This window comes from Antechinus flavipes, chromosome 4 (assembly GCF_016432865.1).
Source record: "Antechinus flavipes isolate AdamAnt ecotype Samford, QLD, Australia chromosome 4, AdamAnt_v2, whole genome shotgun sequence".
In the NCBI taxonomy this organism is placed as follows: domain Eukaryota; kingdom Metazoa; phylum Chordata; class Mammalia; order Dasyuromorphia; family Dasyuridae; genus Antechinus; species Antechinus flavipes.
The window spans coordinates 174,864,712-174,881,811 of NC_067401.1; the positions used below are offsets into that span (position 1 = coordinate 174,864,712).

Below are 17,100 nucleotides of genomic sequence, written 5' to 3' on the forward strand. Positions count from 1 at the left end.
AGTGAAAAGAGGTAACTAGTGGAAAAAGTTTAAGAAGCCTTGATCTATATAGTACTTGGTTTGCTAGTCCAGAAACTCCTTAGTTTTAAATGAATGAGATGAAAACTTACTTTGTTGAAATGTGACAAAGACTCAGCCATACTATAATGATTCCAAGTCCAAACAGTTCTCTAAGAGAAAAAAGGCAAAATTTTTATCTTTTAGGTGGCAAAAAATGAAAAGCATATCAAATTCGTCACTCAATCCAATTTTCCTCTAATACTAATTTCTGTCTGTATAAATTCCTAAGGATGATTCTCCTTTTAATGATGATCAGTCGTTTCATTTCATTCAAAACTTACAAAATCCAATATGAAACAAAAGATTATTTGTGAAAAAAGAAACAAAAATAATAAACATAGGCAAAAAAGATTGTCAATCATTCAGTATTATGAACCTAGTATATCTGAGGTACTATTAGCACCCAGTGCTAATGAACTGATTACATTCTTGATATGCAAGATTATAGATTTTTAAAAATGCTTCTGTTGCATAGTAGCAACATGAACTTGGACAATTCACTTAACTTCTCGACCTCCAGACAATTCTCTAAGACTGCATTGGTACTGAGATAATTTGATGTTGAATTGGAGTCAGGAATACTAAATTCAAATCCCACCTTAAACATTCAGTACCTGTATGAACTGGGGCAAGTCATTAAATTAATTTCTCAGCCTTAGTTTTCTCACCTGTGTAGTGGGGATGACAACAGACATATATGGGACATTTCATGGAATTTTTGTAAGAATGAAATGAGATAATCTATGTAAAGTATTTTGCAAACATTACAGTTTTTTGTTAGCTATCATTATTATTATTATTGATAAAGGACATTTTTCACTGGAAGTCCCCTACACAGGTGAATTTATAGGTCTAGAAAAAGAAAGTATTGTAATAAGGTCAGATCAAATCTCAAGAATTGCTTATTGCACATTTAATGTTAGAGATTGAGTTATTTGTCAGTAAAGAGGGTGTGTCCCCTAGAGAAGAGAATTTGTGTTTGCTAAAGAGCATATACTCTTTTAGATGGAGTTATATAGTGTGAGTTATCATCGATGTGTCTCTTAACTTTAACATAAGTAGAAAGTAGACTATTCAAAGCCAAATTTAGCAAGTATAGGAACAAGGCTTGACAAAGCTAGAGGTCATCTCATCCTGTTGAGTTTCCTTTCATGACCCCAGATTTAATACTCTGTTCCCTAGTATCATTCAGAAATTTTGTATACTACATAAAGAGCTTACTTTCAGTGAAGCAATAACTTTTTGGCTGGCCTAGGCTGTACTGGACTGATGTGGAGGCAAAAATAGAAACTAGAGGATCAAATTTAATTGTAAATTCTCTGAATTTTAATATATATATATATCTCCAGTCCATTCTACATTCTGCTGCCAAAGTAATTTTCCTTTAGTGCAGATCTGACCATATGACTCCTTACTTCAACCAACTCTAACAGCGACCTGTTGCACTCTGTTTAGCTTTTAAAACCACTTAGTATTTTAAAACCATTCACAATCTTCTCCCTCATAGTCACATTATTCCCTTTCCTACATTCTTTGATATAGCCAAATTCATCTTCTTAGAGTTCCTCACTCATGCCTGGAATGCCCTTTGTTCTTAACTAGACCTCAGAATCTCTTTTCCTTTAAGATGGAACTCAACTATTTATTAGTTGAGGGAAGGTGAGTTCAGTGAGTTAGTATAGTAAGGACATTAGACAACAGGAATAGCTGATGGGAGGAGACTACCAAGGGCATAGGGAATAGGTATAAGATCAAGGAAATTTCACTAGCATTAGGCCTTAAGTGTTTTTACTCATTTGACAATTAAACTTAGACAACATTTGAGACTAGCTTGAACTAGAAATAAAATAATGCTTTAAAAAAAGAAACACTGAAATAATATACACACGAACCAAAATACTGTAATTTAGGACTTTGCATCAGAGTCATTTTAAGGGTTTGCTGAACTCATGGGATTGCATATTAGTAGAGTAGTAAGTTTTCTTCTTTGTCACTGAAGAGATTTGATTACAGTTCCATGATGTTCAGTGTTTACTCTGGAAAAGCATTATGATACAGTTAAAAGACCTCTGGACTTAGAACTAGAACACCTGGATTTGAATTACCAGCTTTATCAGCTGTTCAGTTTCATTACAGGGATACAACTTGTCATGCTTAATCCATGTTCCCATGTGATAATGTGAAAATACTTTCAAAATTAAAATCTATACAAAGGTAAGACATTATATAATTGCATTGTTGGTAGAGCTGTGACTTGGTCATCATTCTGGAAAGAAATTCAGAACTGTCCCCCAAAAATTACTAAATTAATTGTACCTATTGACTTAGCAATATTTAAACCCTACATCCCAAAGAGATAAAAGAATGTACATAATATACAGAAATATTTAAAGTAACTTTTTTATGGATAAAGAATTAAGATATTTAATAATTGAAGAATGGCTAAATAAATTATGATATATGAATACATTGGAATACTATTGTATTTTATATATATAATATAAAATAAAAAATAAAAGCAAGATATGATAAAAGAATAGAGATAAACTTGCAAAGACTTATATGAACTGATGCTATATGAAGTGAGTAGAATTAGAACAATGTAAACAGTAACAACAAATCGTAAAGACAACCCTTGAAAGACCAAAGAACTTTTATTAGTATAATAACCATCCATAATTTCTGAGGACTAGACATGAAACATGTTCCCTAACTCTTAACAGAGAGTTGATATACTGAATATATCAATATGGAAATTTCTTTGCCTGATTGCAATGTATTTGTTTGTTTAGTGCATGGGGAGTAGGTTTGTTTGTTTAATACATATGAAAGGGTAGGTAGAAGAGAAAATGTATTTTTGTTCATTGAAAAAAAGCTGATTTAAAAACAAAAATAAGGTATTTTATTAAGCTATGAAAAAAATTTAAATTCTCTACCTATGTAAAACAAACCTAACAAAAGTCATTGCTCACCTGCCTTCCTCCTCATGTAAGATATTCTTTTCTGAATGATGGAAGAGGTAGAAGCCCAAGTTAACAGCTCCCAAAGTACAAAGGCATAAGTACAGCTTGGTAAGATTCTTCCAGATAAAATTACCTAGAACAAACAATACTAAGGCATTATCACATGTTTTAGTGGAAGGTTTTCCATAAGAATAAAAGGGTATGGATTTTGTGTCAGTTGCCTTATATATTTAAGAACTTATTAACAATATTAGTCTAATTCCAAGTATTGAAAGCAAATCCTTGGTTGGGTATACTGCATTCTGGCAATCCTTGTGTTATAGAAGAAGCATGTTAGTCAATGAAAAGAGACTGCCAGCATGGAGAAGAAATGGCAAGATATTACTGTTCTCTACCAGAAGGGAATATATCATTTCCATAAGTATTTATTATGAAAAATAAATAAAGATAATCCCTACGTACAATATACTTGGGGAAATAAAATACACATACATATGAAACAGCTAAACAATAAAAGCAGTAATAAAATGTGTGATAAAGATTTATAAAAGCTTTAGAAAGTATCACAATAAGGATATACTTATTAAAGTTGAAGTAAAACTTGGAAAGAATTTATGAAGGATGGGATCTGAAGCTAGTTTTAGAAGGATGAATAAATCTAATGGTTTATTCCCTGCCTCAAATCTTTTACCACTGCAGTTCATTCTACAAACTACATGTGTGACTTCTTTACTCAACTAACTACAACAGTTTCTTAATGCCTCTTTTTAGCTTTTAAAACGATTCACACAGAAACTGGAAACTGAGTGGATGCCCATTCAATTGGAGAATGGCTGAATAAATTGTGATATATGAATGTTATGGAATATTATTGTTCTGTAAGAAATGACCAACAGGATGATTTCAGAAAGGCCTGGAGAGACTTACATGAACTGATGCTGAGTGAAATGAGCAGGACCAGGAGATCATTATATACTTCAACAACAATACTATATGATGATCAGTTCTGATGGATGTGGCCATCTTCAGCAATGAGATGAACCAAATCAGTTCCAATAGAGCAGTAATGAATTGAACCAGCTACACCCAGCGAAAGAGCTCTGGGAGATGACTATGAACAACTACATAGAATTATTCCCAATCCCTCTATTTTTGTCCGCCTGCATTTTTGATTTCCTTCACAGGCTAATTGTACACTATTTCAAAGTGATTCTTTTTGTACAGCAAAATAACTGTTTGGACATGTATATTGCATTGTATTTAATTTATATTTTAACATATTTAACATGTATTGATCAACCTGGCATCTGGGGGAGGGGGTGGGGAGGAGGGGAAAAATTTATCATTTGAAACTGAGTTAGATCTTCTCTTTGTCAAAGAAATCCACTTCCATCAGAATACATCCTCATACAGTATCTTTGTTGAAGTGTATAATGATCTCCTGGTTCTGCTCATCTCACTTAGCATCAGTCCATGTAGGTCTCTCCAAGCCTCTCTGTATTCATCCTGCTGGTCATTTCTTACAGAACAATAATATTTCATAACATTCATATACCACAATTTACCCAACCATTCTCCAATTGATGGGCATCCATTCATTTTCCAGTTTCTAGCCACTACAAATAGGGCTGCCACAAACATTTTGGCACACACAGGTCTGTTTCCCTTCTTTAGTATCTCTTTGGGGTATAAGCCCAGTAGTAGCACTGCTGGATGACAGGGTATGCACAGTTTGATAACTTTTTGGGCATAATTCCAGATTGCTCTCCAGAATGGTTGGATTCATTCACAACTCCACAAACAATGCATCAGTGTCCCAGTTTGCCTGCATCCCCTCCAACATTCATCATTATTTTTTCCTGTCATCATAGCCAATCTGACAGGTGTGTAGTGGTATCTCAGAGTTGTCTTAATTTGCATTTCTCTGATCAATAGTGATTTGGAACACTTTCATATGAGTGGAAATAGTGTCAATTTCATCATCTGAAAATTGTCTGTTCATATCCTTTGACCATTTATCAATTGGAGAATGGCTTGATTTCTTATAAATTAAAATCAATTCTCTATATAATTTGGAAATGAGGCCTTTATCAGAACCTTTAACTGTGAAGATGTTTTCCCAGTTTGTTGTTTCCCTTCTAAACTTGTTTGCATTAGTTTTGTTTGTACAAAGGCTTTTTAATTTGATGTAATCAAAATTTTCTATTTTGTGATCAATAATGGTCTCTAGTTCATCTTTGGTCACAAATTTCTTCCTCCTCCACAAATCTGAGAGATAAACTATCCTATGTTTCTCTAATTTATTTATAATCTCATTCTTTATGCCTAAATCATGGACCCATTTTGATTTTATCTTATCTTGGTATATGGTGTTAAGTATGGATCCATGCCTAATTTCTGCCATACTAATTTCCAGTTATCCCAGCAGTTTTTGTCAAATAATGAATTTTTATCCCAAAAGTTAGGATCTCTGGGTTTGTCAAACAGTAAATTGCTATAGACTATTTTGTCTTGTGAACTTAACCTAGTCCACTGATCAACTAATCTATTTCTTAGCCAATATCAAATGGTTTTGGTGACTGCTGCCTTATAGTATAGTTTTAGATCAAGTACAGATAGGCCTTCATTTGATTTTTCATTAATTCCCTTGAGATTATCTTTTGTTCTTCTATATGAATTTTGTTGTTTTTTTTTTTTTTTAGTTCAATAAAATGTTTTCTTGGAAGTCTGATTGGCATAGCATTAAATAAACAGATTAATTTAGGAAGTATTGTCATCTTTATTATATTCGCTCGGCCTATCCAAGAGCACTTAATATTTTTCCAATTATTTAAATCTGACTTTATTTGTGTGGAAAGTTTTTTGTAATTTTGCTCATATAATTCCTGACTTTCCTTTGGTAGATAGATTCCCAAATATTTTATGCTGTTGACAGTTATTTTGAATGGAATTTCTCTTTGTATCTCTTGCTGTTGGATTTTGTTGGTGATGTATAAAAATGCTGAGGATTTATGGGGATTTATTTTGTATCCTGCAACTTGAGCAGAATCTATTATGTAAAAAAAAGCATAGAGGGTAATCATGCTCTCAAAGTTAAAGTTATTTTAAGTTTAATCAAAAGAGAAAAATAGAGAAACTATATTGTGACAGCAATACTAACTAGATAGGATAAAATACCTAAGTGTATACCTGCCTAAAAAGACACAAAAACTATTTGAACATAAATAGAAAATACTTTTTATACAAATAAAATCAGATCTAAATAATCAAAGTAATTAATATTTATTGTTTATAGGAAGGTAAAGTTAATGTGATTTTTTTAAAAAGGCAATTTTACCTAACTAATCTATTTATTTAATCCCATCCCAATTAAATTACAAAAAAAGACCTTACTGAGTTAATAACAAAATTCATTTGAAAGAACAAAAAGTTAGGAACTTCAATGAAACCACGGAAAAAAGTTGTAAAGGAAATAGATTCAGTAGTTTCAAACTTTGAATTATAAGGTGAGAACATTTTTGAGTATAAAATGGATAATTCTGATTAAATTAATTTTTTTTTGCATAAATAAAACCTGTGCAACAAAGAATAGAAGGAATGTAGAAAATTGGGGGAAATTTTTCACAATCTCTCAAATGAAATGTGATTGGGTTGGAATATACCTGTAATACAGGAAATTGATGAGCTGGTTGATTTAGAAAAAAACATAGAAAGATGTGAACTTATGAAGAAAGATGTTCTCTACCTTCAGAAAAACAGGTGACAAGTAGAAATAAGCATGGTACAGTCTTATATATGTGTGTATGAATGTATATGCATATATACATGTATTTTATAGATATCCTTGTATATTTATATGTATATGTGTGTGTGTGTGTGTGTGTGTGTGTGTGTGTATGTATATATATATGTGCTTAACTGTAGCCTCCTTTAGGGATGGATCAGGATGGGGAGAAGAGAAAAAAATAAAGTAATAACTACACAGCAGAGAACAAAAGAAAAACAACAAGAAAGCAAAGAAAAGCTGGGTAGCTTTGAAAATATGTATTTATTATATATTTTCTTGAAATAGAAATCTATTGTTTTATATTCAGTCCTCTTTTATGTTTTTCTGTATACATGACATTTCCCCCTTTATTCTATATTTGTTTAAAATAAATATAAAAATTTAATTTAAAAATGTAAGCTAACCACATTATTCTTAAGGCACAATATACAATATCAATATTTAATTATTTGTATAATTTATGTTAATATATTGTACTTTATAATTTATCATAATGTAGTACTTTAATATTATATGTAATTATATGATAATATATATATAATTATAGTATATATAATATTATATAACATGATATATAATGATGTATACTGAATAGTATGCTATCTAGTTACTTAAAGGAAAAATTAATTGATTTACTGAAAGAATTAGCAAAACTAAAACATTTGTAAATGTCAATGTGTAGCCCTCTCTGAGACTTAAAACAAAGCTAACAAAAAGGTAATAAAGAAGTTGAAGACTTAAATAAGACAGAATGCGAAACATCTTACAAGAAAAATAACAGATCTGGAGAACAGATCAAGAAGAGAAAATATAAGAACTGGACTACCTGAAAGTTATGACCAAAAAAAGAACCCTGACACAATCATGCAAGAAATAATCCAAGATAATTGTCTTGGAATGATAGAACATGAAGGGAAATAGAAATAGAAAAAATCCACTGATCACTACATCACTGATCACTACCTCAAAGAAATCCTTTGTGGAAAATATATAGGAATATTATTGCCAAATTTGAAAACCCCCAGATCAAAGAAAAAAATCTGCAAAAAAAAAAAAAAAAAAAAAAATCAAATATCCTGGAGCTAAAATTAGAATTGTACAGGACTTTAACAGTACTAGAATCACATACCGAGATTCAAAAGAACCAAACCTAAAGCCAAAATATCATATACAGCAACATTATCCATAACAGTAAATGAGAAAAAAATGAACATTCAATGAACTTGTAGATTTTCAGAACTTTCAACCAAACTGAAACTTAATAGAAAATTTAACATATAAGAGTCCAAAATCAAAGTTCAATTTCAAGTAACTTCATAGGGGCAAATTATATATGTTTTTAATATGAAAAGATATAACATACGTTTAAGATTAACATCAACAATAGGGAGCTCAAAAGAAAGATTGAAGCAGAGTTTAAGGTAAAAATAGTGATGAGGTACAGAAGAAGAATAGACACAGAAATGTTAGAAGGGAGGGGAGGGCTGGTAGTTCTAAAATCCTATTCACATCAGGAATGGGTTAAATAGGTAACACTACATATATACCACAAAGGGCATGGCACCCTCCAAAATTTAAAAAGAAATAAGGGGGGAGGAATGGATGGGGGGGGAAGCAAAGGGTAGGGGAAGAAGACAAAGGAGGAATAAATGAATGGGGAGGGGAGATTAAATAATAGCAAGGCAAGTTAAGGAGCAGAATTAAAGCAAAAAGTTAGCAGGGATAGGAAATATATGTGTCTGAAAGTATAGGGAGAGGGGTATATATGTGTGTATGTACATATCTATATCTATCTATAAAATATATCTTTGCTTAACATAGCCTGCTTAGTTAGGGTAGGTGAGGAGGATGAAAGGGAAAAAAAGAATAAAGTAAAAAATGTCTGCAGCAGAAAACAAAAGAACCACCTGCAAGAAAGTAAAGAAAGAATGGGACTCGTGAATATAATTTTTTTATTATTATATATCCTTGTTTGAACTGGTAATTTACTGTTAATATATTTTGAATCTTTTCTGATGTTCTGTTGGACACATGCAATATTCTATTTTGTTTCATTTCATTTTCTTTTGTTTTCCTTTTTTCAATAAAAATAAGTTTTAAAAAGGAAAAATAACAATAACAAAATTAATAAGCTATTTTTTAAAAAAGAAAATAGTGTATTTGTTATATAGTAGTGCTGTCTGGAAGGGGGAGGATATGGGATACTGGAGAAAACTATGGGGGTATAAGAAATAAAAGATATTAGTAAAAAGTTTTTTAAGGCAAAAAAAAAATTAAGAAATTTTTAAAAATTAAAAACCTCAAATAAATAAATATTACACAGAAAGGAACATAATGAAAGCCAGAAGGAAATGCAGATAAGTTCCCAAGCATTCACACACATTTACTATATTCTAGGCAGTGTGCCAAGCACTAAATTAGCAAAACAACTTTAAAATTTACATGTCCAATTTATTGTGTTTAAAAGATATTCAGCTTATTTGTTTACCTAACAGGTATTTACAGGTTTGAGATAAACATCTTGTTTTTCTATTCTACTTTGCATATTGAAAAATATGAAAAGGAAACTCAATTAAAGAAATAGGGTGCATTTGGCTCGATAATCCTAGAGAGATTACGCAATTCAGGATTAGGTTGATAAACCATATACACTGACTCTGATAATGCCATCAATGAATATGTGGGAAATATCCAGTTACCATCTCAAAAAATAAAGGATATAATTTTTCATGTATTTAACCTAAACCCTTTTGGCATCAATTTAAAATTAAATTAAATTGGCATCTCTCAAAATTACAATAAACAAGTTTGCTATATAGACTATAAAATCCTTTTTTCATATCTTAAAACAACTTCTTTCATTAAATTTTACAGAATAACTTCTGACTCTAGTCTATTATTTATAAGCATTAGCTATTCATGCCCTTTATGATTTCATTGGCTTTGATAATATGCTCTCTTAATATCCTCTTCTTAGACTAATGAAATAAAAGATATGAATTTTCGGGATCAATATGGAAACAAACCAGAACAACCAACTACTAATGAAACACTTTTTAAAGATACTAGAATATCTCCAAATAATCATTTAGTTTGTCATCCTTTCAATAAAATTCTTGGCAGGCTGAGCCCCATTAAATAAATGTCTAATTTGCTTGAGAGAAGCATTTGACGAACACTCTCAAGGACATGGATTACTGGAAGAAATTTCTACAACAATATACAAATCTATCAAAAATAATGGTTTCCTAGTGATGTAATGATTGATTTATACTCAGTGTAGAGCATATAAGCTAGGAGCCTCAGCTGGATCCATTCAGAGTCAGAGACAAAGGACTGGGGGCAGGAGTTCAATCTCTCAGAACCAAGGAGAGAAATTCAATTCGATCTTCAGTCAGGCTCCTGGTGGCTCTCCTGAGGGACGGAGAACCAGATTCATTTCTATCTTCATCAGCACTGTGGTGGCAGGCTCGTTCTCCTTAGTTTCTCCACTGAAACCAAGACTTCAGAAGGCCTTTAAGAAAGCTAACTGGGCCCCAGGAAAGGAGACAAGACTTTGAAAGAGATAATAAAGGATCTGGACTTTAACACCTGGCTACTCTTCTGGAGATTAAATGAAGGCTGTTCCCAGAGAACCCCTAAAAAACCGAACAAAGAACATAATAGCTAATGGTATGTAATTTTTGGGGAAAAGGACCTGCAGGAGAAATTGAAAGAAAAATGTTAATGGAGAATCAGAAATTTTGAAGGCTTTAGAATTGTAGGGACTAGAGAATGAATCTGGGAAGGTGAAATTTGAGAGCATTTGAGAAGTTGGAAAAAAGAAAAGGCTAGAACTGGGGAATAAGAACAAGAATGGTTCCAGGAGAATAAGGAGAACTCAAGAATGAAGAAGCAGAGAGAAAGAAATTTGTAAGACAAAGTACAATAAACACAGCTTGATGCTCATTTTTCCAATGAAGATAATAAAAGTGCTTTAGCTCAATTCAAAATTTAATTTCATACCTGTGATCAGAGGATTAAATCCCACAAGTAGAGTAAGGATAGCAGGTATCATATATACAACCTGTGAGCAAAACAGAATATCCCAAGTATCACATGATTGCAGAATTATTTAGCAGAGGGAATAGACTCAAAGTACAAATCATTCAGAGGACATAGGAAGTAAATAAGAAATTTCATTGTCCTAATTACATCACTGTCCATAATTAAGTCTGGGTTACTCTTCTGAACTTCTATATCATGGGGTCAATAATAGAGTGCAAAGGGAAGTTAGAAGTCATTTAGTCTAAATCCTTCATTATGTAGTCAAGGAAATTTGAGAGTCTGATTAAGTTCAGGATTTTTATCCATGATTACAAGGTAGTATAGCAGAACCTGGTCCTTTGATGACTTCAAATCCAGTGTTTTTCCCTAGTACCTTATTACCTCTTATAAATAACCCTTAAGATCCAGTTTTTCAAGACTAGTTGATCAGTGGAATAGGTTAGGTTCACATATACAAAACAGTCAATAACTATAACAATCTAGTGTTTGACAAACTCAAAGACCCCAGCTTTGGGGATAAGAATTCACAATTGATAAAAACTGCTGGGATAATTGGAAATTAGTATGGTAGAAACTAGGCCTTGACCCATACTTAACACTGCACACCAAGATAAGATCAAAATGGGTTCATGATCTAGGCATAAAGAATGAGATTATAAATAAATTAAAAGGACATAGGATAGTTTACCTCTCAGACCTATGGAGAAGGAAGGAATTTGTGACCAAACAAGAACTAGAGCTCATTATTGATCATAAAATAGAAAATTTTCAAGCCATTCTCCAATTGATAAATGGTCAAAGGATATGAACAGACAATTTTCAGACGAAGAAATTGAAACTATTTCTAGCCATATGAAAAGAGGCTCCAAGTCATTATTAATCAGAGAAATGCAAATTAAGACAATTCTGAGATACCACTACACACCTGTCAGACTGGCTAGAATGACAGGGAAAGATAATGAGGGATGTTGGAGAGGATGTGGGAAAACAGGAGCACTAATACATTGTTGGTGGAATTGTGAATACATCCAACCATTCTGGAGAGCAATTTGGAACTATGCTCAAAAAGTTATCAAACTGTGCATACCCTTTGATCCAGCAGTGTTAGTACTGGGCTTATATCCCAAAGAGACCATAAAGAAGGGAAAGGGATCTGTATGTGCACGAATGTTTGTGGTAGCCCTCTCTGTAGTGGCCAGAAACTGGAAACTGAATAGATGCCCATCAATTGGAAAATGGCTAAATAAATTGTGGTATGGAATATTATTGTTTGGTAAGAAATGACCAACAGGATGATTTCAGAAAGGCCTGGAGACACATACACGAACTGATGCTGAGTGAAACAAGCAGGGCCAGGAGATCATTATATACTTCAACAACAATACTATATGATGACCAATTCTGATGGACCTAGCCATTCTCAGCAATGAGATGAAACAAATCAGTTCTAATGGAGCAGTAATGAACTGAACCAGCTACGCCCAGCGAAAGAACTCTGGGAGATGACTAAGAACCATTACATTGAATTCCCAATCCCTATATTTTTGCCCACCTGCATTTTTGATTTCCTTCACAGGCTGATTATACAATATTTCAGAGTCTGATTCTTTTTGTATAGCAAAATAATGGTTTGGTCATGTATACTTATTGTGTATCTAATTTATATTTTAATATATTTAACATCTACTGGTCATCCTGCCATCTGGGGAAAGGGTTGGGGGAAAAGAGGGGAAAAATTGGAACAAGAGGTTTGGCAATTGTCAATACTGTAAAATTACCCATACATATAACCTGTAAATAAAAGGCTATTAAAATAAATAAATAAATAGATAGATTTTATGAAGTCCAAAAAAAAAAAAAAATAGAAAATTTTGATTATATCAAGTTAAAAAGTTTTTATACAAACAAAAGTAATGCAGACAAGATTAGAAGGGAAGCAATAAACTGGGAAAACATTTTTACAGTCAAAGGTTCTGATAAAGACCTCATTTCCAAAACATATAGAGAATTGATTCTAATTTATAAGAAATCAAGTCATTCTCCAATTGATGAATGGTCAAAGGATATGAGCAGACAATTTTCAGATGAAGAAATTGAAACTATTTCTAGTCATATGAAAAGATGCTCCAAATCATTATTGATCAGAGAAATGCAAATTAAGACAATTGAGATACCACTACATACCTTTCAGATTGGCTAAGATGACAGGAAAAGGTAATGACAAATGTTGAAGGGGATGTGGGACTTTGATACATTGTTGGTGGAACTGCGAACAAATCCAACCATTCTGGGGAGCAATTTGGAACTATGTTTAAAAAGTTATCAAACTGTGCATATCCTTTGATCCAGCAGGGTTTCTACTGGGCATATATCCCAAAGATCTTAAAGAAGGGAAAGGGACAAAAATGTTTGTGGCAACCCTTTTTGTAGTGACTAGAAACTGGAAATTGAATGGGTATCCATCAATTGGAGAATGGTTGAAGAAATTGTGGTATATGAATGTTATGGAATAGTATTGTTCTGTAAGAAATGACCAGCAGGATGATTTCAGAGAAGCCTGGAGAGACTTACATGAACTGATGCTAAGTGAAATGAGCAGGACCAGATCATTATATACTTCTACAACAATGCTATATGATGATCAATTCTGATGGATGTGGCTCTCTTCAACAATGAGATGATCCAAATCAGTTCCAATTGTTCAGTAATGAAGAGAACCAGCTACACCCAGTGAAAGAATTATGGGAAATGAGTTGAAAAATTACCCATGCATATGTTTTGTAAATAAAAAGCTATAATAATAATAATAATAATAAAGATCTAGCTTTTCAGTTTGAAACTACTGTGTGCTGTTAAAAGGATCACCATAAATGTAGTTTGTCCTCAGTAGATTTAGGCTTACAAAGTTATCATGCAGCATAGTTGATATTTTAAGAAATTTCTAACAGCAAGACTTATAGCAATACAAACATCTAGGCTAGACAGGTAGATGCTAGAAAGTTTTACTGCTAAAAACTGTTGTTTTATGAAATCTTGACTTTCCACTTTAAGATATTTCTTTCTCTTAATCATTGTATTTTATTTTATTCTTTAAGGCAATCAGGGTTAAATGACTTAGAGTTACACAATAAGTATCTGAGACCGGATTTGAACTTAGGTTCATTGATTTCAGGGCCAATTCTCTATCCACCATGCCACCTTGCTCCCCCTAGTCACAGTATTTTAGAGATATGGGTACCTTAGAAATTATCCATAGGTTTTATTTACACAGTTCATGGTAACCTGGACTTATTAAAGTCAATCTAGATGCTTATTAAAATCAAAACATGAAAAGTCTTGTTAGCCTTTGAACTGTCAATCTAATCTTTACTGAAACTTGGAAAATGCTTTCAGATTCAACAATGACCCTTGCAAAACCTTCTGTTCCAACTTTTCCCCTCCTTCTCCCCACATCCTCCCCTAGATGGCAGGTAGTCCAATACATGTTAAATGTGTTATAAAGTATATGTTAAATACAATATGTGTATACATATTTATACAGTTATCTTGCTGCACAAGAAAAACCAGATTTAGAAAGAAGGTGAAAATAACCTGAGAAGGAAAACAAAAATGCAAACAGACAATAACAGAAGGAGTGGAAATGCCATGTTGTGGTCCACACTCATTTAGAAATCTCTTAGCATTCCTAAAAAAAAAAAGTCTGCTACTTCTGCCAGTTCAACAAAGACAATTAATGAAAGTAAAAGAGATCTTCAAGTCTCCATATTTTTATATTTTGGAAGACCTATGCTTTCAAAGATGTAGTATTCAGCTAATGCTGCATATTGTAACCTTCCCAATAAATTAAGTACTAAATCTTTCCCCAGTGTATGAAAGTTTTCAGAAAATTCTGAATTTATATACAAGAAGATATATGCCTGGCTTGCAATTTTTTTTTAATTTTTTCCTCTTAGCAGATAGGTTTAAAAAGATTCTGATATGCAAGTAAATTCAGAGGATTTACAGAACCATATAGACAAGGCTATATAATGTGCCAAACTATATGTAATTCATATTTACCATCCACAGTTCTGCATCTGGGTCATTTATCTGTAACAACAAAACAATCACTGAAAATTAGATAAGGGAGAAGAACTTCTATACCAAATTTAGTCCAAATAAGTTATTTTATTAAAGGAAGTTCTCATTCCAGTTAAAACCAAAGGATGACTTTGAGTTGTGCCTAAGAAATCCCAAGGCTGTATTTATTTCCCTTATAAAGAATCTGCTTATGATGAAGATCTTTGCTAAATCCTTTTCAGGACTAAGCCCACTCTGAGGTTACACAATTTCCTTTCTCATAGTACCTTCCCTCTAATGGAATCTTTCTCCTTATTCTGGCTAATTATATATGCTCTTCCAACTCTATTTCATATTTACCATTCCTGATGTCTATTGTATCTATTCATTTTGTCTGTAAACCTCTTCTCCTAAATAAATCTATCTTTTGCCAAAGAGAATGGCGATTTTGAATTTGTCACATCCATCCTGATCACATCATTTAAGGATTGTAGACATTCAACACGCATTTAGGTCCTACTGTGTTTCCAGCAAGTGCTTGTTTGGTGTTCACAGAAAGTATGGCACAGTTATTTGAATTAAAAATCAATTAATTGCAATCAGCAAACAAATGCCAGGCTCATCCCTACCAGATGAATCTATCTGGGTTTCTCTTACTCAACAAAGTTACTCAGTTACTGATCCCAAACAGCCTGCAGATCACATGATCATTGATTTTGAAATGAAAAGGATTTTCAAGAACTAAATGATCTCATTTTAAACTGTGGAGCCCCAAACAGGTTAAATTACCCCCCAAAGATGAAAGTGCCAGGTATATTCATGACTAGTGAAATGCTGAGGTAAAATCCTGAATATGAAATAAAGACCCGGATCTGAGCCCCAATCTTGCTATTTATTCTGATTCAATTTCCCGCGTATAAAACAATGGAGCTGGAGTAGAAATTCCTTTCATTAGAGAATAGATTTCTTCTTAATAATAATAAACGGCATCTATATAGTGCTTTAAAATTTGCAAAGCATTTTGCAAATATCTCATTTAATCTTCAAGCATTGTACAAATATCTTAATCTTCGCAACAACCATGAAAGGCAGGTGCTATTATCATCTCCATTTTACAGAAGAAGAACTGACGCATACAGAGGAACTGAAGCATAGACTCTTGAGCCAAGATCACACAACCAATGTCCGGGGCTTTTGGACTCGAGATTCAAACTTCACTTACACACCTTGTCACCCCTGTTCTATCTGCTCCTCAACCATGCATAGCGTATTAAGAAAAATCAGCACTGCCTATAATTCGTTTTAGAATCCCCTTCTCACTTTGTGGCAAACCTCTCTCCCATTTTATCTTTCTTCTAGTCTCACCCCCTCCCTATTCCCCTTCACTTCCGCTCCGTCCCACCAACCACAAACAGACACTCTGCAGGCTAAAGTTGGAACCTACGGCTGCATCCGGAACTTAGTCTGTTGGGGCTGGGCCTGAACTGACCTGCACGTAGGCCGCCAATGCAAAGAATACGGCCATAACGAAGTTGCTGCTCTTCCATAAGATCTCAGCCGGGGACCTTGCCAGCGCCATCCCGCCTTAGCTCCGTAGCCCAGTTCTGGGTCGGGGAAGGAGCTAGGTTCTAGTCACACCCATGCCACGCCTCCTCCGTTCCCTTAATGCTTGCCCGTCTCTCTGATCAGAGTGAAAAGTGGCAGCGCCTAGCGCTGTGTTACGCCAGAGAACTGCAGTCCATCTAGTTCTTCCGGTCCGTAGCTCAGGTTTACGTTAATAATCTCGCACACTCATATAGTGCTAGGTCAGCTACGTTATTTTACGTGGTAAAAATATAGAGGGATAGAGACCTGAGGGACTGTGTGATGAGTGGCAAAGCCAAGACCATTATATAATGGTTTTCTTCAATAATGTCTCTCTTTAACAACAACAAAAAGTATACAACTCATTTATATTTAGTTCTCATCATTAACATTTTTCCCATCGCTGAAATTTGGAGAAACATCAAACAATAAGTCAATTCCCGATTAGTGTATTTCCTAGAGGCTCACACTGAAATTTAATAATCAGCTTTTGTAAACCAGTAGAGGAAGCTGGTTCTAGCAATTAGATTGTCATAGCCCACATTCTAATAAAGGTTTTTGATAACCTAACTATTAAGCAAGTTAGAATCTGCAAAATGC

The 17,100-nt window shown here is 33.4% G+C and overlaps 1 protein-coding gene across 4 annotated transcripts in view; it reads right to left on the reverse strand.

The window, feature by feature from the left end:
• The window catches only part of TMEM220 (transmembrane protein 220), a 22,706-nt gene extending 6,036 nt beyond the window's left edge, over positions 1-16,670 (reverse strand). For 2 of the 4 annotated variants that reach the window (XM_051995575.1, XM_051995571.1), the window contains exons 1-5: positions 16,406-16,670; positions 14,917-14,946; positions 10,816-10,876; positions 3,033-3,156; positions 111-170 (exon numbers count right to left, since the gene is read on the reverse strand). In XM_051995575.1, the coding sequence (XP_051851535.1) occupies positions 111-170; positions 3,033-3,156; positions 10,816-10,876; positions 14,917-14,946; positions 16,406-16,495 (365 nt within the window). In that variant the 5' untranslated portion in view covers positions 16,496-16,670. The remainder of the gene's footprint in view (positions 1-110; positions 171-3,032; positions 3,157-10,815; positions 10,877-14,916; positions 14,947-16,405) is intronic. The other 2 variants (XM_051995573.1, XM_051995574.1) reach the window with 2 other exon arrangements.
• Positions 16,671-17,100: the final 430 nt, after the last annotated feature.